General features: G+C 31.8%; 2 protein-coding genes across 4 annotated transcripts; both read left to right on the top strand.

Moving 5' to 3' along the window:
- The first annotated feature begins 459 nt into the window (after positions 1-459).
- Positions 460-13,556, top strand: LOC104878462 (syntaxin-51). Of its 3 annotated transcripts, XM_059738339.1 has the most exons (6): positions 460-602; positions 10,622-10,843; positions 12,578-12,783; positions 12,886-12,986; positions 13,108-13,152; positions 13,256-13,556. In XM_059738339.1, exons 2-6 carry the CDS (start codon positions 10,626-10,628, stop codon positions 13,385-13,387), a joined length of 702 nt encoding a protein of 233 aa, XP_059594322.1. In that variant the 5' UTR covers positions 460-602; positions 10,622-10,625; the 3' UTR covers positions 13,388-13,556. The 3 variants fall into 3 exon arrangements, with proteins under 3 accessions (XP_059594322.1, XP_059594321.1, XP_059594323.1); XM_059738340.1 differs by lacking the exon at positions 12,886-12,986 and having other exon boundaries at positions 467-602; XM_059738338.1 differs by lacking the exons at positions 10,622-10,843; positions 12,578-12,783; positions 12,886-12,986; positions 13,108-13,152; positions 13,256-13,556 and adding an exon at positions 3,191-5,711 and having other exon boundaries at positions 466-602.
- Positions 3,214-4,045, top strand: LOC100265526 (uncharacterized). Its single transcript, XM_059737723.1, has 2 exons — positions 3,214-3,460; positions 3,552-4,045. The coding sequence occupies exons 1-2, from the start codon at positions 3,214-3,216 to the stop codon at positions 4,043-4,045; spliced, it is 741 nt and encodes a 246-aa protein (XP_059593706.1).
- Positions 13,557-23,119: the final 9,563 nt, after the last annotated feature.

Here is a 23,119-nt window from a genome sequence, read left to right as displayed (position 1 = left end):
TGGAAATCCTCCTTGCTTAAGTGATTAATAATAATTTTACATCTTATATTATACCCCATTTGAATGCTTCTTATTAAAACCCGTCATCATCTTATTAATTTTTATTAAAACTAAATAAAAACTTTCGTTAGTTGTTGTCATCGATAAAATAAAAAATTAAAATTAAAAAGAAAATTTATTAATAAACACAAAATTAATACTTTTAAAAGTCGAGTTCTTCGAATAATTTTGGAGTTAATTTTATTCAAATTTTATGAGTTTTTGGTTAAATAGATATAACCTTATTTGAAAATTTATTAAACACCTCTTGCATTATTTTCATTTGTCATTTTCAAGTACATAAGGAGATATTGAAATTAACTTATAATTTTTTGTAATAGTATATTTTAAAAATATTTTATTTATTTTAATATTGAAAAAAATCTTATGAAAAACCACGTGTTCCGAGGGATTAGATTTATAAGAGGCTTCATCAAAACGTGAAAAAAACACGCTACTTAGAGTAGCGTGAACGGCCTTCGGGACAAGGAGAGAATAAATACCAGAGGAGAGAGGAAAGGGCAGCTTGTTGCAGGGCTCACCACCGTCTCAGTCACTTCACGGTACAGATTTTCCTCTCTTTTTTCTTTCCATTTTTCTTCTCATCCAAACGGATCATCTTGCACATTCAGAATCGCGTCACAATTTTAAGATCATGATCAGTTTGTATGCCTCTACCCCATGCGATTCAGTCCATCTAGGTTTTTCTATTCAAACCAATTCAACAGAGCATCCTTTCTATTTTCGGCTCTTTACTGTTTGAATTAGGGATTTTGCCCTTTCTTTTCTATAACTGTACCTAGATGTTGTTAAGTCTGTTGCTTTTTTGAATCACTGGGTGGTAATCTTTAATTTCATGGCTATTGTCTTATTTATTGATTTAATAAGTCTCTGAATTCTTCTTCTTGTTCTTCGTTTTCCTTTTGTGGGTTCAATTGTTAATTCTTGGAGGCGTGAGTATCTTACTTGTTTGCTCTATGATTGTTGCTTCCTTTTACAATTACTTGTGTGTTTCTTACAGTAAAAGAGAAATTTGTTGAAATGACCTAACAAGGGAGGAGATTGATTGTTGCATTATCTGATCATATGCACATCAGTGAAATTTATTTTAGATTTTTGGGTTTGATAATCAGGTGTTATAAGTCTATAACTGAATTGGAATTAAAACTCATTTATTCTTTTGTTTGGTTAAATCATCATGAACTATCTTTGTGGCTTCATCAATTAGCTGTTCTTTCTACAGCTGAGACTGTAAGACTTCTCTATGCAGTTTTAAATGAAGCACAAGTACCATAAACTAACAAGTGAGAAAGCACTTGCTGAGTTTTGTTCATAGTTTGTAATTTATGCGATTGTCAAATGAAACCTTGAGCAAACAGTGAAAGATTGATGGGATTTTTGCTTTTGGATATTCGACTGAGATACTGATTTTTGCCTATGTTGTCTTAGAGCAGGGGTTGTGAAACGAATGTCCTATGCTTATTTGGTCAAAACTTTTTAGTAGAATGCTAGTTGCCCTAGGTGGTTGTTCTGAAATATGAACTTATATTTTACTTGGAGATGAGATGAATTTGGAATCAGGATAGACAGTTTTTCATTATAAATGACGGAGTTGAAGATAGATTGTGGTTGTGGAGGTGTCAAATTAATTCCATGATACACAAACTGACTTTGGTTACCTATTATCTTTGTGATGTATTTTGCTAAGAATGTGCAAAGAAAGCAGAAATTGGACTTGCAGCTCTTAATTCCAAACCTTGTGTTAAAGGTACAACCTTCTAAGTGTATTACAAAGTTATTCCCCAAATCAAGAATCACTTTTTATTGGAAAAAAAAATTACAATTTCAAGGGACAACATTTTTTTTTCTCTGAATGTCATCAATTAAGATTTGAAAAAGAATATAAGCCTATAAAGAAGGATTTGATAAAAAGAAAAAAAAGATGATCATCATCAACACTGCAGTCATTGCGTCAGGTACTGCCACCACCACCACCTTAATGCTGTCTCCACCTTTTTTTTTTTTTTTTTGATAAGTTTATTGCCGCCTCCACCTTCATACCTTTATGCTCAATATTTTAGTATAGACATTCATTTTTAAAACTCTTCTACTTTATGGCCGGATATATGTGTAAACTGTAAACTCAAGTCAACAGAGTAGTGTGATATCCCACCTGCTTGAAGTTGGCTACATGAAACCTTTGAATGCCTTGATCTATTATTTTTACTTATGTGCAGTCATGTGATTTTGCTACCCTTTTAGCAAAATTCCAATTTCTTTGGCATCAAAGAACAGGAGCTTGATAGAGCCGAACTATTTATTCAAACTTAATTTTTTTTTTATAGGCAAACATAGCAGTTCTATTAAAAGAATGCCAAAGAAAGAGGGCAAACACTATGTATATAGGAAGTATACACAAAAACAAAAAAAGAAAAACTAACATGAACCAACCAAACAACCAAAATACCATAGCTACTTGCAATTAAGACTATCTAGGAAATCAAGGATTGACAAAATTCCCGAATCTAGTTAGGCGTTTGTCCATTCCAAGAGGGCTCTAATGAAGTTCTCCTTTAACCTTTGATCTGAGAGCTTTTCACACCTAAAGATTCGATGGTTGCACTCTTCTCAAATGCACTTGAACAAACATAGAACATGGTATCTCTTCTTATCCAATCCCTTAAACTTTCACTCAAGAAGCAAATTTCTCATGATCGTTGGAAAAATATATTCTAAGAAGGATGCTCTTAAGCCAACCTCTATAACTAAAATGGAAATATTGTGTATCAGGCTCCATCAACACAATATGTGGATAGGATATATCTAATGACAATTTTTTTAGTTTTTGTTTTATTTCAGAATTATTGGTGACTTTTCAAGATTTATTGGTTTTATCCTGAATTTTTGGCAATTTTATTTCCATGTTTGATTGGTCAATGTGGGTCAACGCTTACCAAATTTGATAAAAGGCCCAATATAAAAGAGAGGAGAGCAAGAAGAGGAATTGAACTCAGTTTGTTTATGTATTTCGCAAGTAGCTAACCATCTAGGCACCATGGTCTTGTAGTGTAAATGTGAATATAATTATATATAATATTTGTTCTTTTAGGCTTTAGCTTGAATTAAATTAATTTCGAGAACCTGCTAACAGATCCTGGGGATTGGCATCCATCAATGGAAGGTTTGGATTTTAATAGGATTGATGGTGAGGATGCAGCTTGTCTGGAAGGGGTTTTTACAGAGGCAGAGGTCTTCTTCGCCCTCTCAGATCTGAACGGAGACAAGGCTCCTGGTCCAGACGGCTTTTCTCTCAGCTTTTGGCAGTTCAGCTGGGATTTTGTGAAAGATGAGGTTATGGGCTTTATGAAGGAGTTCCATGAGCATGATAGATTTGTGAGGAGCCTGAATTCAATTTTTCCTGGTCTTTATCCCTAAAAAACCGGATGCGGAGGACCTTAAAGATTTCAGACCGATTAGCTTGATAAGTGGATTGTATAAACTGTTGGCAAAAGTGCTAGCAAACAGGATCAAGAAGGTGGTGGGAAAGGTGGTGTCTTCAGCTCAAAACGCCTTTGTTGAAGGAAGACAAATTCTGGATGCTGCCCTAATTGCCAATGAGGCAATAGACTCGTTGCTGAAGAGAAATGAGAGTGGGGTGTTGTGTAAGCTAGATATAGAGAAGGTGTACGATCACTTGAATTGGAATTTTCTACTATTGGTATTGCAAAGAATGGGGTTTGGGGAGAAGTGGACTGGTTGGATCTCCTGGTGTATCTCCACAGCGACGTTTTCAGTCTTGATCAATGGCACTCCAACCGGTTTTTTCAATAGTTCAAGGGGTTTGCGTCAGGGGGATCCTCTCTCTCCCTACCTATTTATTATCGGGATGGAGGCTTTTAGTAGGCTCATCCTTAGAGCAGTGAGGGGGGGGTTTTCTTTCGGGCTGTTGGATAAAAGGAAGAAGTGGAGACGGGGCTGTGGTAACTCATTTGCTGTTCGCCGATGATACTTTAGTTTTTTGTGAAGCTTCCCAAGATTAGATGGCTCATTTAAGCTGGTTGTTGATGTGGTTTGAAGCCATATCAGGTTTGAGGATTAATTTGGATAAGAGCGAGATTTTGCCGGTTGGGAGAGTAGAGAATTTGGAGGCTTTGGCTCTTGAGGTTGGTTGTAAAGTGGGAAGGCTGCCAAATTCTTACTTGGGGATCCCTTTGGGGGCGAATCACAAGTCCGTGGCTGTTTGGGATGGGGTGGAAGAGAGATTTCGGAGAAGGCTTGCCTTGTGGAAAAGGAATTATATCTCCAAAGGCGGTAGAATTACCCTAATTCGTAGTACTTTGTCAAGTATGCCCATATACTTGATGTCTTTACTTCGAATGCCAAGAGTGGTTAGTTTAAGATTGGAAAAAATTCGAAGGGATTTTTTGTGGGGGGAAGGAGCTTTGGAGAGGAAGCCTCATCTAGTAAATTGGGATTCCGTGTGCTCGGACATAAGGAAGGGTGGCTTGGGAGTTAGACGTTTGTCTACTCTCAATAGAGCCCTTTTATGCAAGTGGAACTGGCGATTTGCGAATGAAAGGGAGGCTCTTTGGAGGCAAGTCATTAGTAGAAAGTTCGGGGAGGAAGAAGGGGGCTGGTATACTAGAGAAGTTAGGGAGGGGTTTGGAGTAGGCTTGTGGAAGGAAATAAGGAAGGAAGGAGCTCTCTTGCAAAACAAAGTTGTCTTTTCTGTGGGGAATGGTAGAAGGGTGAAATTTTGGAATGATAATTGGTGTGAAAATTTCTCTCTCAATAATTTGTTTCCCTCTTTGTATGCCTTTGCTTCATTTAAAGAGGCTTGGCTAGTGGAGTTATGGGATCATTCGGGAGATGAAGGGGTTTGGAATCCTAGCTTCTCTAGGTCCTTTAATGACTGGGAGGTGGAGGGGTGGAGAGATTACTTCTGACAATCCGGGGTAGGAGGCTTAATCCTCTTTTGGAAGATAGAATGCTGTGGAAAGAGACTAAAGATGGGATTTTCTCAGTTAAGTCCCTTTATAGTTCGCTAGCTTCAAGAAGAGATGTTCAATTCCCTTATAGTAATATTTGGAGTATTTGTGTGCCTACCAAAGTGAACTTCTTTGCTTGGGAAGCTTATTGGGGTAAGGTGCTAACCTTGGATCAACTTAAAAAAAGGGGTCGGTCTCTAGCTAACAGATGCTTCCTTTGCGGTATGGAAGAAGAGTCAATTGATCATATTCTTATTCAGTGCTCTAAGGCAAGAGGGTTATGGGAGTTATTGTTTGCTCTGTTTGGTGTTACTTGGGTCCTCCCTTCTTCGGTTAGAGATACTCTTAGTGGTTGGAGTGGCTTTAAGTTGGGCAAGAAGCATAGGAAGGTGTGGAACGCAGCCCCGTTGTGCATTTTTTGGGCGGTTTGGAAGGAAAGAAACAAGATAGCTTTTGATAATGAAGAGTTATCAATTCATAGGTTGAAGAATTCTTTTGTTTGTAATCTTTGGTTGTGGACTAAATCGGTTGTAAATGATGGTCCTCTTCCTTTGATCAATTTTTTTGATTGGCTAGGCGCTAGTTGAGGGCTGGTATTGTATCTCTTTTTCTTTTTGTGCCTATTGGCGCCTCTTGTATACATCCTGTATGCTTGGGTCAACCTCAAGGCGCCCTTTTCTAATATATTTCTGTTGTGTGTTTGCCTATAAAAAAAAAAAGTATATATATATCCATGAAAAACAAGATATTAAAATAAAATTAATTTTAATTATGTTATTTTTAAATTTTATTTAATTAGTTGTTAAGAAATATAAAAACTACAAATCATGATAATTTTTTAATAGGTTTTTTTTTAATAAATATATATTTTGCATATCAATTAAATATAAAATATAAATATATAAAAAAAATCATACATATATCATCATTTCTTTTACATTATTGAATATTGTTAAATTATGTAGATCATTGTTTTAATATTAAATGTATTTTCGAATTGACATATTTTTGTTAATTGTTACAAATTTTATCATTCATATATATATATATATCATTTTCTTTAATAAAACAACTTTAATATGTGTATTTTTACTTCCTTTATAATTTTTTTTTGGAAATTTCCCCAATGTTTTTATGAGTTTTAATTAATCTCCATTACAATGATATTTTTTGTCAAAATTTTCATCGATATTTCCTAATATATCTTGATATATTTGTAAAATCTAATTACCTATATATTAGTGAAAAACTAACATTTTTATCATTGACTGCCATTAATAGTCATCAAAATAATGATAAAAAATCTTAAAATTGTTAGGGGCACTTTTAAAATACTGGTAGTTCTTATTATTGACATAATGCTAGTCTCCTCTCTCATGACTGAATTGGTTTTGAAAGCACTGTAGCGATTCTGTTCATTTTTTTTGTTCTCAAATGGTATCACTGCCTATCTGCCTTTTGTAAGGAATACTTGGATTACTCCATTTCGATCCTTGGACTAGTTAGGGTGCATGCAATTCTTCTTAAGCTCTCTAGATCCTAGCAGTGAAGGCATATAGACATATAAAAAATTTGAACCTAGTAGAGAAGGGTTTTATCTCAAATTTGGATGTTCCCAGATCAAATCCTATCGGTGAGGAGAAGTGTTGAAGGTGTCATAGTTGTCATAAATCTCGTTAACCCATCGATCTTCCGCTGGATGACTCTTTTCTTGAATCTTAATGCTAGAGGGGTGGGATCCTCTTTGGGGTTGGTGGCTAGAGTGCCTTCTCTCTCTAAAGTAATCAAGAAGCAAGATAGTCAAAAGATTGAAGCCTTAACCCTAAAGAGGGGTATCATAGGCTTTTAATTGGCTTAAGTGACTCGAGCCCATTTTGGGCTTGAGTTACTTAAATTAGCCCACTTAGGTAATAATTAACTCATTGACCCAATTGGGTTCCAATTAATCAAATAGCGTAGTCTAGAGAGACCATTCACTAGCTCCTATGCAATCTTGCGTGTTTTCCAAAATGACCTTACGCACACAAGTGAACAAAGAACTCAAACAACCCTCATAAACTGTGCATCAAGGAATATGAACTCAAGCGGGGGTCATTGGGATCCATAGGCAAATACTGACTCCCTTAGAATCCAATTTTGAAGTTGATAAAACATCTCACTATATACACTTTAGCATCCTATGTATATTACAATGAGACACGGGTACTCAGGTTAGTGACCTATTATCCATTGTAAGTAGGTTTTCCATGAACTGGTGGTTGTAATCTAACAAGATGAATGTTATCAACCTTTCTAGATTACCTCTACAATCCTTGAATCTTAGATCCTTTTATTGTGTGATTAACTGACATTCTCTAACTCACAAAGAGTTTATGTCAAGTTCGAATTAAGGAACTATTACAATCATAGTTTTTTCTAAACACACTTCCTTAGAATCACCCAAGGGAACATATTGTCTCAATCTCCATGAATTATCATGGTGCCTCTATCGAGAGTACTTGTTGTCACTGACCTCCATCAACAATGACCTAATTCATGGAAAATATATGACTACCTTAGGGTCTCATCCATTGGTCAAAGCCATTGTAAACTTTAAGGCAAATTTAATTTCCTCTTAAGGTCGAGAGACCATACATTATAGAAGTTTGGTGAAGTCATGATTACTAGATAGCCTTACGTTATGACTCACTGTAAGTCCTGTCCTATGTTTAACCATATACATTAGTACACTCACCATGAGAAACCTATCATAATGGCTAAGACTAGTCATCCCTCAAATTAGGAGGTAGTGTACTATAACTTGAAATGGATTGTCTAAGTCCATGAATCAATTGTGAACAAATCATCTACTTGTAAGGAATCTATGACTTGGATCTTCTGTGCAACTTCTAACACATCCAAGTCTTGTACAATGCAAAAAATGTCAGATCGGAATACTCATAAGATATAATGTATGAAATAATAGATAAAAGGAAAACTGAAATATTAATTAAATAAATAATAAATTTATAAAATGTTACATCATGTCATGCTTTTAAGGGTTTTATCTTATCACCCTTTACATCCAGTAACTCAAACAATACTTAATGCACCTACAAAGTAGGTGTCTTATGGCTAGCAAGATTCGAACCACTAGCTATTACTATTGAATGTGAATTCATGAATGATTCTTCGATTTGAATATCTAATTGTGTTTCCTTAGTGAGACAAGAAAATAGAAATTGATACATATGGGATTGACTCTCGATTTAGATAAGGTAAAATATGGAAGAGTGTTGTAATTGTATGGCTCCTTTCCTTCCCTTTTTGACACTTAACACTATGCATAAGAGAACCAGCTTTTAAAAGAAATAGCACAGGTGATATATAGAACCTGGTTACAATGAACTTTAGGACATGATATGAATCATACTTATCCTCCTGAAATTTACTTAAACTGAGAGAAAATAAAAATTAAGGTGGCATAAAGTGGATAACTTAAAAGGTTTATGTATTTTACATGGAAAAGAAAATGAGATTAAATTGTTGAAAGGGGAATGAGGTCTGATGGGATAAATCGGAAGATAGAGTTCTTCGCCTCAGAATTATTTATGTTATCATTTTGCTCCATCTTAATTTGGCATGGCATTTTTTTATAATACTATTAGTAAGTTTTATTTTGCACTTGTATATGCCGTTTATTCACAGCTTTATCACCACTTGGTGGATTAGTGGCTACTTATATAAGAATTAAGTCCATGTGATGTCTGAATGGTCCTTGCATACATATGTGTGTTCATATGCGTCAGACGTGACAAAAAGAGGGCATAACCCAGGTAGATAGGAATTATATAAGGATCACAAATATGGAACTTGGTATGCTTAGAGAAAAGAAAAGGGGGACTAGGGGTGAGAAATTTATCTTTGATGAATAACGCCCTTTTGTGTAAGTGGAATTGGAGGTTTGCTAATGAGAGAGATGCGTTGTGGAGGAGTGTAATTAGCCTCAAGTATGGCGTAGAGGAGGGGGGCTGGTGCACTCGGGATGTGATGGGAAGAAACGGAGTTGGTCGTTGGAAAGCAATAAGGAAGAAGTGGGGGCTGTTTGATGGCAGGGTAGCTTTCCATTTGGGTAATGGGCAAAGAGTGAAATTTTGGAAAGACAAGTGGTGTGGTGATGGGCCTCTTTGTGAGTCCTTCCCATCTCTTTTTTCCATGTCCATGTCGAAGAATGCTTGGGTTTCGGAGGTGTGGAATCCTGTTGGTGATGGGATTGGTTGGACTCCTCTCTTTGCAAGGGCGTTTAACGATTGGGAGATTGATTTGGTGGAGCGGTTGTTGCAGAAGATCCAAACTTTCAGGGTTCAAAGGGAGGAGGAAGATAGAGTGATATGGACAACTTCAAATAATGGGGCTTTCTCTGTTAGATCCCTTTATTCTATGATGGAGCCGGGGGGCCTTTCTTTGTTCCCTAGTGAAAGAATTTGGAGGGCAAGAGTGCCTCCCAAGGTAGCTTTCTTTGCTTGGGAGGCTTCTTGGGGTAAAGTTTTAACACAGGAGCAACTTCAAAGGAGGGGGTTCTCTTTGGCAAACAGGTGCTTCCTCTGTCTATCTGAAGAAGAAACAGTGGATCATCTTTTACTGCATTGTGTCAAGACGCGGGTCCTATGGAACCTCCTTTTCTCTCTTTTTGGAATATCTTGGACTCTTTCGTGTACAGTGAAGACAACCCTTCTTGGGTGGAATGGAGGGTTTGTGAGAAAAAGACGCAAGAAGGCTTGGCAGATGGCGCCTTTATGTATTTTTTGGTCAGTTTGGAAGAAGAGAAATAGGTTAGCGTTCAGGGATAAGGACCTTTCGCTTCAAAGGTTGAAATATTCTTTTGTATGTAATCTTTGGTTTTGGGTCAGGGGTTCCCTAGCAGAGAGTCATTCTTCTCTTTGTAAGTTTTGTAGACTGGTTAGGCTCCTAGTTAGGGTAGGTGGTGTGTATACTCCCTGTATACCTAGAGGGCACCGGTTTTTGGTGTTTCCTCTTTTTGTTTAATATACTTCTTTTACTTATCAAAAAAGAAATATAAGGATCACAAATAAAAAGAAGAAAAAGGTGCAACCCTGCAGCCTTAGGCTGGAAGAAATCTGAGAAAGAGTGTCCAACAACCACAAATGACTACCTGGCCATAAAACAAAGAGAATTAAGGTAGAGATTTTTTCAGCTGCAGCTCCAAACACTCTGTCTTGAAATGCTGATGATAACGCTAGCAAAGAGAGGAAGTTAAAAGTGACCATCGAGTTACGAATGTTTTTTAATCTTAGTGCTGGTCTTGAATTGCATGTACTGAATGATTTATAATGGAGAGAGAAGTGATTATGTCGAACTCTGAACTATATGGCATGTCATAATCTTAATATGGAGTGTTTTTTAATCCCAATGCTGGCCTCAGATTGCATATACTGAATAATGTTGCTTCTGACTGACACTATTTAAAAGGTCATCCATCTTTTTTCCTACATCTCATATCTTCGAGGCTCAAAAATATTATAACCATATATTAATGCATATAGAATATCTTCCAATTTGCTGATCTGTAGTATAATCTATGTTTTATCTTTCAGGTCAATGGCATCTTCTTCAGACTCATGGATAAAGGAGTACTATGAAGCATCAAAACTTGCTGATGATATAAATGGCATGATTTCTCAAAGGATTTCACTTCCCACATCAGGATCAGAAACACAGCGTCATGCATCTGCAATACGGAGAAAGATTACAATACTAGGGACTAGGCTCGATAGCTTACAGTCCCTTTTGTTGAAGCTTCCTGGAAAGCAGCCCATGTAAGTCTTTTAAACTTATAAAGAAAGAATCGTGTGTGTGTGTGTGAAGGATGAAAATATCAATTTTGATGGATATATCGATAACTTGATTTTACAGATATATTAGGAAATATTGGTGGATGCTTTGACACAAAATATTGATGGGACGAAAATTGATCAAAACTCATAAAAATGTTGAGAAAAACTTTAAGAAATGATATAAAAAGTAATAATAGACATTTTGATGTTGTTTTGTTGAAGAACTTGATATATATAGGATATAATTTATCATATTCAATAATAATATCGTATGGGTCAATAAGAAGTATGGATTTTGTAAGTGTACATTAATTATTAAGATACATTAAATATTATTCGACAATGATATTGTGATATTTGATTATAATATATCTAATTTTAAAATATTTTTTAATATTAAAATTATGATCTATTTAATTCAAATGTATTCAATGCTATACAATAAATGATGATAAATTATAATTTTTTTAATATTTATATTTTTAATGTTTAATTAATATATAAATGATATAAAAAAAATACCTATTAAGAAAATTATTATGATAGTTTTTATTGATAATCAATTGAATGAAATTTAAAATATAAAATAATTAGAATTAATTTATTTGTAAAATATTCTGTTAATATTTTGTTTTTATGATGGACATTAATATATATATATATATATATATTTTTTTTTTGTGCATATGTAACATTGAGGGCAAACTTGCCCCATGGTCACCCAAGCTCCTAAGTGAGCCTTTTGTCTTAGGTTCAAATCCCTTATCTGCAAACCAATTTTTTAGGTTTGATCAGGTTTGACCGAGTAAAGAGCTCAGGATGCTGGCTGTTTGACTGAGGTAGCCACGTTGACTTATTGAAAAAATCGGGAAATTCTTGAAAAATTGGTGAAAAAATCGATGAATATTGAAATATTGCTGAAATTTTCGAAAAATAACGGAAAATTCAGTAAATCAATATTTCTCCACTATGTGTCGCTTCGGTGACGATTGGGACCCGAAATTTCGAGGAAATATTGGCAATATTTCGCAATTTTTTTCATCCTTGTTGTGTGTATTCCAATTTAAATTGCAAGTTAGAAATGGTGGAAGCTTTTTTGGAGAGAATTCAAAAGCATTCCCCACACAGCAATTCCATCTATCCTCAAACATGTTCCATCTTTGATCCCCAAAACACTCTTTAACTTTAAACTTTATGAATTGAGGATGAACAATAGCCATAAAACATATATAGGTTGCGACCCTTTTTTTTTTTTTTTTTTCCTATTGACACTGTAAAATAAATAAATAAATAAATAAATAATATATTGTGTTTGCCTATGAAATGGGAGGATATTTTTGGTACAGGGAGTATGAGGTTGCTCAACTTTGGGTGATATGAGAGGAGCTGGTTATATGGCAATGTCTATTTGCCTCAAGCTCTTATTTAGTCAGTTGACCCTTTTTTGAGGTGTAGCAAGTGGTTGTATTTCCAAAGGATTAATTGTATGAGATTGCACCTTTGAGTTCCCCCCATACCTCTTGCTAATGCAGGTGATTTAAAATCTCTACGTTTTGCAATGATAAGGGATAGTCTATAAATGCGTTGGCATTTCAAAGAACTGTTGTTGAGTAGTTCACAAACCTGCTCTTTTACCTGGTGACTGCATGGCAATGCTTATGGATACTAGTATTACTATTATCTGAAGTTTTTTATGCTGCCTTTTGTATCACACAGAACAGAGAAAGAAATGAATCGCCGCAAGGACATGCTTTCAAATTTGAGATCAAAAGTGAGCCAAATGGCATCCACATTGAACATGTCAAACTTTGCAAACAGAGATAGCTTACTTGGGCCAGAAATAAAGCCTGCCGATGCCATGAGCAGAACAACTGGCTTGGACAACCAAGGACTTGTTGGTCTTCAGCGACAAATTATGAAAGGCAAGTTCAAGTATCTTCTTCAGAATGACATTCTTGTTTTTTTTTTTTTGTTTCAAATGTCTTCAATATGGATCTTTATGTGGGTATATGCCTTTGAAGCAGAACAAGATGAGGGCCTTGATAACTTAGAGGAGACAGTCATAAGTACAAAACATATTGCATTGGCGGTCAACGAGGAACTTGACTTGCACACTAGACTTATTGTATGTTTTTATTGATGTGTTCTTTTACATCTGGACCATCTCATCTGAAAGGCTATTAACAAAAACAAGTGCATCCCACAAACCCTAGAAGTTTATGCCTGTTTGCTTTCTCATTCTGCAGGATACCTTGGACCAGCATGTAGATACAACGGACTCTCGCCTGGGGGTAAAATCCTAAACTTGTTTCAGCAATTGGGATGATCTTCGATTATACAGCTAAATTAACATCTATTCTTTATGTTTTTGGTTTCGGTGTCATGATGAAACAGCGAGTGCAGAAGAACCTAGCGATTTTGAACAAGCGGACCAAGGGCGGTTGCACCTGCTTTTGCATGCTTTTATTGGTTATTGGAATTGTGATTCTGATTGTTGTGATTTTGGTGCTGATAAAATACTTGTGATACAAACTGTTTGTCGTTTGCTTTGGAATCGGCTTTTGTTATCCCTGTTGTTGAAACATGTTCTTCTTCCTCTTTTCTGGCTTCCCTGATCTTCTTTTGTGATTTGTTTGTGGTATGAATGGTTGTGAATTTTTTAATGTACACAATAATCTTGGCTTTGGCAGGTGCATATGGATGATTTTATTTTATTAAGTAGCTTTTTTCATGTTTTAGGTAATAAGTGCAGGATTCAACTAAGCAAAAAATTATCTTTTGGGGAATTTATATAATAGTAGAAAATACAGGGGAATAAAAAGTAAGGTTTTGCTTGCGTAGTATAATGTTTTATAGAATAAAAGTTTGGTTGGAAATATGAAATGTTCTTTTTTTTTTTTTTTTGTGTTTTTAAATATGTTTTAAAAACAATTTTTATTTATAATGTTTTATTTTTAGTCATTTTTCATATTTATATAATTAATTTTTAAAAACAAATTTAGAAAATAAATGAAAATAATTAAAAATATTTAAAAGATGATTTTTTTTAAATATTTTATTTTTTATTTAAAAAACATAGAAAATGATTTTTATTTTTTGGTCGTTAAATGCGTTGTCTTGTATTTTCGTTCTTACTGTTTTATTCTCTCCCATGTTTAAATTACTTAAAAATAAAAAATGGAGAAAACGTGTTTGGTAAGAAGAAATGTAAAATAATTTTCTGTTATTAAATAAAATAATGTGTTTAGATAAAAATATATGATATTTTTAAATTAGATATTTTAATTGTTTTATGTAAAATATAGAAAACTAGATAAGAATATTTCAAATTCCTAAACAAATTCAAATTTTATAAAATATTATAAATGTTATAAAATATGAGAATTTATGGAATTAGTGGATGATCATCCATATATATCTTTTTGTAACTTCCTATAAAAGGGAGATACCTCTAATGTTCTTTTCCTATATTTTATTCTATTTTTATTTGAATATCTTTATTTATTTTCTCTTTTTTTTTTCTCCTTATTCTTTTATTTTACAACACGTTATTAGTACAATGCTTAGCTTCTTGAGGTACAAAAGAAAATAAAAGAATTTATTTACAAAATTTTTGTAAGTATGTAGCCTTATTATCTTTGAATGAAATATGAATAGTATGCATTATATTATTATAATATTTATTTACTTTATCTCATAATTAGAAGCTATATGAATCATATTTCATATAATTAAAGATTTTAATTATTTAATAACTAGAAGTTATAAAAAAAAAATTCATAACTAGAAGTTATGAAAAATATATACAATCTTCATAATCGGATGTTATATGGTAAATTAAAATTTGCAAATACATAGTCAAAAGTTATACATAAGATCCCTAATTACTTTTTAATTATATTATATAACTAGAAGTTATATAAAACAACATTATATGGTCAAAAGGTATACAATGAATAGTTCATAGCTTGAAGTTATATACAAATCCAAAATTACAAATACATAGTTAGAAGCTATGTATATAACTCATAATTATTTGTTTTTAATTATAAAGTGTAACTAGAAGTTATACAAAATTCTATAATATAGTCAAAATTTATAAAATGAGTAGTTTATAATATGAAGTTATGCACAAATTTACATTAAAAAAATAGTTCATAACCTGAAGCTATTTATAAATTTAAATATTTTCTTGTTCTAACAAAATAATCATAACCCAAAGTTATGAAAGATATTAACTTTTATTTTTATTTTTCATTTCTTTTAATAATATTGTGTAATTGGAAGTTATACATGAATAATTTATTACCTGAAACTATGCACAAATTTATATAAAAAATAGTTTATTGCTTGAAGTTGTGTACAAATTTTCATTTTTTTTTTATTTTGACAAAACAATCATAACCCAAAATTATGAAAAATACTGGCTTTTAATTTTTATTTTGTATTCACGCTTTTTTCATAACCAAAATTATTGAAATAATTATTATTAATAATTGTTTCATAGCCAAAAGTTGTGTACACAATTTCTAATTCTCTTGTATAACTAAAAGTTATACAAAACAAAATTGTCAATGAACAACTATGTAACTAGAAGATACATAAATTTTTTTCATTTTGTTGTATAACCAGAAGTTATATCATAACATAATTGTCAATTGTTTAATGTTATTATAATATTATTCATAGATTGAAGCTATGAAGAAAAAGTTAGTAAATTAATAATTATTAAAACTCGTATAGCCAGAAGCTATATGAATATAAGTAGAAGTTATATAAATATTATTATTCATAACACGAAATTATGAAAATGAGAAAATTAATATTCTTTGTGCTAATCAAAGATTATGTCAAAGTTGTTAATATGTACCTTTTTTTTATAGTTAGAAGCTATAAAGAACAAAATTAATTTTGTACAACTTCATGAAATTCATATAACAAAAAATTATAGTATAATATATTATAGTTTGAAGCTATGATAATAAACATATGGATAATATTTATATGTTATCAAAAGATTAATATTTTATATATCAAGCTATACAAATAGGTAAGTGCTTGATATTTTTTTTAATGAACTCCTATTATTAGAAGTTATACCATTATTTAGTAGAAATATTTATATATGATATGAAATTTTTGGGGTGCATGAAATTATGATATTTATATTTAATATTCTTATGTTAAATGTGATATTTTAGATTTTTTTATTCTAATTATTTAATACGTAATAATATTTTGATATAATAGTTGGATTTTCCAATATCTGTTGTTTTATATAGAAAGTTGAGATTTTTGAACAGCATATGTACTTATATCTTGAAAATTTTGGATAACATCTTTTATTTGGATTTACTTATTGAGAATTTAATAATGAAATTATGTGTTGAAAATTCTGACTTTTTTTTTTCTTTGGATACATGTGAAATATATGACTTCATCATATGATTAATAAATTGATTTTGCATGTCAATTTTCTTTAAGACATATTTTTGTGATTGAAAATTTTGAGCTATATAAAATAATATATATTATTGTATCTTGCCACATATGGTATTTTTATTAATGCAATAATTTCATTATCCAAAAATAATTTTGAAATTACAATATATATATAGATTTGTAGTGTTTCAATTAAAGTTTTGAAACAACAAGATGCTTTAAATCATAATATATTCTCTTGAATCTTTGATCTATGAATTAATTTTTGCACATTGATTTAGATCATAATAATATTTTGAATAAAATTATTGGTCTATCACTACAATTAGTTTGATTATTAAAATATTTCCTAGTTATTTTATATATAAATTGCTCTACACTTATAAAATCAAATGTGTGAGATATTTAAGAAATATATAACTTTAAATTATTTTTTTTATATTTGTTTTGTTGTGTTATATATGTTTTCATTGCTTTGACACAACTTATTAAGGTAAGTCATCATCGATGACTAGTATTTTTTTCATTTATTTTAACTCTCTCTAAGATAATATTTCTTCAACTCTATAAATGTGAGGTATTTATGACATGTCTTTTGACTTGTTATTTTGATGAAACTCTTGTCTCATTAATTGTACAACATTGATGAAAAACAATGTTAATATTATATCAGATGATAGAAACCTAATTAAAGATTTCAGAAGAGCTTATATTATGTTACTAGTAGTATTTGATTCCATGTGAATGATACTTTATACCATACTAGATCCAGAAGAATCTTGTAAGACTAACTTGGTCCCCTGGGGTAAACAATGATACATTAATTCATTGTAAAGTCGTATGAACGTACATTATAAAAACCAGAAGTTTTTATCTAGTGACTAGTCTACTTATACACTTGAAAGATAGAATGACACGTAGTGCATATTATCATTTTGATGAGACAATTTTCTCATCGTTCGAGGGAAGAGCCAGTTCTAGAAGAACGATGTGAAATTATTTGGAATGCATTGACTTTGACTTATCTTGATCCTTGTATTAATCAATGTGAACTGGAAGTTTAAAAGATTATTTATTTGCAAGAACTTGCAAATCAACTATCAAATGCTTTCATTGATGCAAAGAAAGTGACAAAATCACTTTCACTGACCTAGAATATTTCAGTACGAATTGATGTCCCTGAAGGACAATTAAATAATGCATTGATGTCCTTGAAGGACGATTAAATAATGCATTGATGTCCCTGAAGGACAATTAAATAATAAGTTGATGTCCTTGAAGGATGATTAAATTAATAAGTTGACATCCCTAAAGGATAATTAAATAATGAGTTGATGTCTCTGAATGACAATTAAATAATGAGTCTAAGGCAAGGTTGAAGCGTGGTAGACCTTGAAAAGGAAAACACATTTCCTATAAGAGGAAAACATAAGGAAAGATATATGAAAGGTGGCACTCTTGAAGAAGTTGCATATAAAGTGAATTATTAAAATAATTAATCAGTCTCAAGCAGCCCTTAAAGAGACACAATTTAAAAAGTAGCCCTAGGAGAGGCATATGTTTTACAATTAGCTCCTAAAAAGATACAAGTACTTGATAATGATAAGATCTCAATTATCTACTTATATATGGAGAAAAATGGGATTGAAATACTCTTATCATTGATAATATATTTTCTTACTATTGACATCATAAGAAATGATAAGGATCCCAAAGTAGAAACTATGGACAAATGTCAACATAGAAAAGATTGGCCAAAATGGAAAGAATACATCCCGTCAAAAATACACTCATTAGAAAAATAAGAAGTATTTGGACCTGTTGTCTAGACGCCTAAAGTTGTCAAACTTGTTGGATATAAATGAGTATTTATAGGAAAGTATAATGAGAAAAATGAAATCATGAGATATAAAGCGTGACTCATGGCTCAAGGTTTCTTGTAGAAATCTAGTATTGACTACGAGAAAACATATTCTCCTATGATGGATGCAACCATATTTAGATATCTAATCTATTTAGCAATCTCAGAAGGACTGAATTTACATCTCATGGATGTGGTTACTGCATATTTATATGGATCTTTAGGTGATGACATACATATGAAAATATGTGAAGGAATTCAAATGTCTAAAGCAACTAATTCAAAACATTGTGGTGTATACTCAATTAAGCAACAAAGATCTTTGCATTGATTAAACAATCCAAAGGCATGTGGTATACACACTTGAATGAATATTTGAAACAAAAAGTATATGTGTATCACCTTACTTGTCTATGCATATTCATTATGTTGAATATTTGCAATTGTTATAGTATATGTGGAACATTTGAATTTTGTTGGAACTCCTGAAGAGCTTACAAGAATAGTTGACTATTTGAAAAGTAAATTTGAAAGGAAATATCCTAGAAAACAAAATTTTTGTCTCGATTTGCAGATCAAGTATTTTTCAATCGAAATATTAGTTTATTACTTAACATATACAACGAAAGCCTTGAAGCACTTTCATATTGGTAAATTACATCCATTAAGTTCTTCAATGATAGTTCGTTCACTTAAAGTGAAAAAGAATCTCTTCCATTAAAAAGAAGATAATAAATAACTACTTGGTCTAAAAGTATCATATTTCAATGTTATTAGTGCATTGATGTATCTTGAAAATTATACATGGCCAGATATTGCATGCATTGTTAACTTACTTGTGAGATATAATTCTACACCAACTTAGAGACATTAGAATAAAGTCAATCATGTACTACGATAATATGGGTCTATGTTATTCTGAATAATCAAAATCTTAATTGTTTGGATATGTAGATGTTGACTATCTTTCAGACCCCCACAAAGCTCGATCTCAAATGAGGTATGTATTTATCTATGGTGGTACAACAATATCGTGGAGATCAATCAAGCAAATAATGGAAACATGTGGATTACCCTCCATCAGAGGTTAAGAAAATAAAGGCTATGCTTAAATAAGAAAAACACCCAAGAAGGGGGTGAATTGGGTTTTTCAAAAACTTTTTCAACACAACAAATTCAAGCACAATATAATAAAAAAAAATAAAGAGATAGAGTTAGAGAATTCAAACTTGGATTTTATAGTGGTTCGACACTTCCTTACCTACATCCACTCTTCTCAATCTCCTAACCGAATGGGAGGTTCCAATAACTTGAAGCTTCAACCAAGCTTCCAAGCTTCCAAGCTTCAACCAAGCTTCCAAGCTTCTTACACTTGGATTCCAACTCCAATGGGCTCTTACACAATCTCTTCAAGATTCAAACTTCTTAAAGGCTTTAACACTCAGTTTTTACAAGAATGAATCTCTCAACCTAGCTCAATGATAGCTCAAATACAAAACAAAGCTAGGATGACTCACAAGGGTACACTAAAAGATATGCAAGTGAGGATTTAATGCACTAAGAAGGAAATGAGACTTTTTAAGGTAAGAACAAGTAGGTAGACAATTGATTGCAAGTGTTCTATATGTCAAAAATGAAGTGGAGCTCTCAATTTATAGGTTTCTAAGCTCGGGAGCCAAGAAAAGCAAAATGCAGCCTCAACCGGTCGAGTTGGGGGTCGACCGGTTCACTAGTCGTTGGAGCATTTAATGCTTTGACAAGTTATCGTTGCCTCTACTGGGCCTCAACTGGAGGTTGATCGGGAAGGGGAGAACCTCAATCGGGAAGGGCAAGCTACTGGATGAGAGAGAGTGTTTTTGACACTTCTCGATCGGACCTCGACCAGACAAGGGCAACCGGTCGGCTGGTTCCCCAATTGGTTGAGCCGGTTTGCCAGAGCCTCGACCGGTTCAGCATTTTGGCCTCGAAAACCTATCTTTTTCACTTTTTTTTCTTTTCTAACACTTAAGCAAGGTCTTTAAGTAAATTAATATGTCAATTTTGAAACGTTTTACCTAAGGTACATTTGATAAAACTTGGTTTTAATGAAATCGTAATTTTAATGAATAAACCGAGTTTTCAAATATGCATGAGAAGATATGTAAACCCTAAGTGCACCCATGCATTCATCTTACATTTATTTCCTATGATTAAAAGTCTTCCGAAAGTCTCAATCTTGTATCTATTTGGTCCTTTGATGAATTTCCAAATTTATACCTGAGATTTTTTACCATTCAAACCAATTAGTCACTTAACCATGGTTTGTTATCATCAAAACTTGATTAGGAGAACCCTTGGGCTAACAAAGGTAATGATACCAAGTTAATAATGTTGCATACATTGCACATATTAATGAATGATACATTAAGGGTTATAGAATCAAACATATATCGCCCAAGTCTTTCTACTTTCATTAACTTCAGAAGAGTGATGAAATTGCTATTCGACGAGTAAAATCAAGTGACAATTTAGTAGATCTATTCACAAAGGCATTGTTAACTGTAATACTAAGAAACTCATTGGAATACGTCGACTCAAAGATCTCTATGTTGTGTTACTAGAGAAAATATAATCATGTCAACATGAGGGGGAGCTAATTGATAAGAATATCACTACGTTGTACTTTTTTTTTCCTTTGTCCAGGTTTTGTCCTATTGGGTTTTACTGCCAAGGTTTTTAACAAGATAGTTGTAGTAATCTAAAAGAATATTATACTCTTTTTTCTTCACTAAGGTTTTTCCTAGTAAGGTTTTAATAAGATATATTCTTGTGATCATCCAAGGGAAAGTGTTATAAAATATGAGAATTTATCGGATTATGGGAACTTGTGGATGATCATCCATATTGATATATTCTCTTTGTAATTCAGATACCTCTAATGAAAATTCATTATGTTCTCTTCCTATATTCTATTCTACTTTTTTTTAATATCTTTATTTATTCTCTTGTTTTTTTTCTCCTTATTATTTTATTTTGCAACAATAAAATAATGTTTAAAAATTATTCTAAAAAATAAGTTTTTAAAATTGTTTTAAAACACTTTCTAAAAAGTTCCAATTGTTAAGTGTTTTTGAAAAAAAAATTCTATTATTAATGATAATTTTTAAAAATTATTTTATGATATTTTTAAAAATAAATATTTGTTTGGGAATTTGGAATATTCTTAATTTGTTTTTCATGTTTTTAATTATATTTAAAAATAATTTTTTATTAATAATTGAAAACATTTAAAAGGTGTTCTTTAAGAACATTCGATTTTTGTATTATCAAAAGTATTTTCTTATTTTTTTTGTTTTGGAGAACAAAAAATTGTTTTAAAAATAGTTATCAGAGAAGATTTAAATATTTCTACTTAAAATACCAAATAGGGAAAGGAAAAATAGGAAAATCATTCCATTTTTATTCTTTCTCACACTTGAATTACATACAAATTGAAACGTTAAAAATTGATCTAAACCTTTTTCTTCGTTCTCTTTCAAACATAGAGAATAGAATCGCTAAAAAAAAAAAAAACCTTAGAAAGCCCTCTTCAGTTCTCATTCTCTCTCTTGATTTGGATTTATATTTCCTCTTTTCAAGTTATCTCACATTTTGTTTTGAAGTAAAAAGAAAAAATCAATTCCTTGAAAAGTCACAAGCCAAAGAGGTTCAAAATTGTAAGAAGAAAACAGAACCCATCTTAGTTGCAATCAAATGAAGAAAATGAATCAACTTTTTTTTTTTTTTGTAAGTATAGTCTTTATTTTCTAAATTTTTGGAATAGATATTACCTATAATTTGTAGGATAATGTTATGCAATGGTGTTTGGTTAAGGCTAGGTTTGGTACTTGATGTTTTTAAAATTTTGGGAATTTAGGTATTGAAACGTGACCAAGATAGTAAAGTAAATATTTTAAATTTTTTAAATTTTCTCTATTATTAATCATGAATATGGGAATTAGATAACATTAATTTCAAAGTATGGGAATAGATAGTACCTATAATTTGCAAGATAATGTTATGCAATGGTGTTTGGTTAATGTTAGGTTTGGTACTTGATGTTTTTAAAAAATTGGAAATTTAGGTATTGAAATGTGATCAAGATAGTAAATTACGTATTTTTAATTTTTAAAATTTTCTCTATTATTAATCATGAATATGGGTATTAGATAACATTTCAAAGTATGGGAATAAATATTACCTATAATTTGTAGGATAATGTTATGCAATGGCATTTGGTTAAGGTTAGGTTTGGAACTTGATATTTTTTAAAATTTGGAAATTTAGGTATTGAAATGTGATCATGATAGTTAACTGATTTTCTTAATCGTATTATTTAGCCAAAAGGAAAACCGTTAACCGATTTTCTTTTAAAATAATAATAAAAAATATCTTAAACCATGTCTAAGGGTATTATTAACATTTTATTTATTTATGTTCCTATTGTTATCAAATATTAAAATGGAAAAAAATAATCTTTCCATCTTTACATTTTTGGGCGCATCCAAATACAAAAATTGAAATCATCGGATTCATTCCTATTCAATGAAAAACAATAATGACAACAAAATATTTATTTTCATTCATCATTTCCATGTACCAAACATGGTTTAATGGTGACCTATGATGGGATATAAAATGGTTGCATGATATTCCTTAATACGAATATGTATGGGTAAACAAATATTCAAACATCATTGAGAAAATAAAGGGCTAATCTAAATAGATAAAAACACCAAAGAGAGGGAGTGAATTGTAGTTAAAAAAAAAAATTTAAACACAATAAAATTAAGCACAAGAAACATAAATATAAAGAGATAAGGTTATAGAAGGCAAGCTCAGATTTATAGTGGTTCGACACTTCTTTGCCTACATCCACTCTCCTCAAGCTCCTAACCGAGTGAGGGTTCCACTTATACTTGAAGCTTCAACCAAGT

This window comes from Vitis vinifera, chromosome 7 (genome assembly GCF_030704535.1).
Source record: "Vitis vinifera cultivar Pinot Noir 40024 chromosome 7, ASM3070453v1".
Lineage (NCBI taxonomy): Eukaryota > Viridiplantae > Streptophyta > Magnoliopsida > Vitales > Vitaceae > Vitis > Vitis vinifera.
This window is presented reverse-complemented; position numbering and strand designations above follow the sequence as displayed.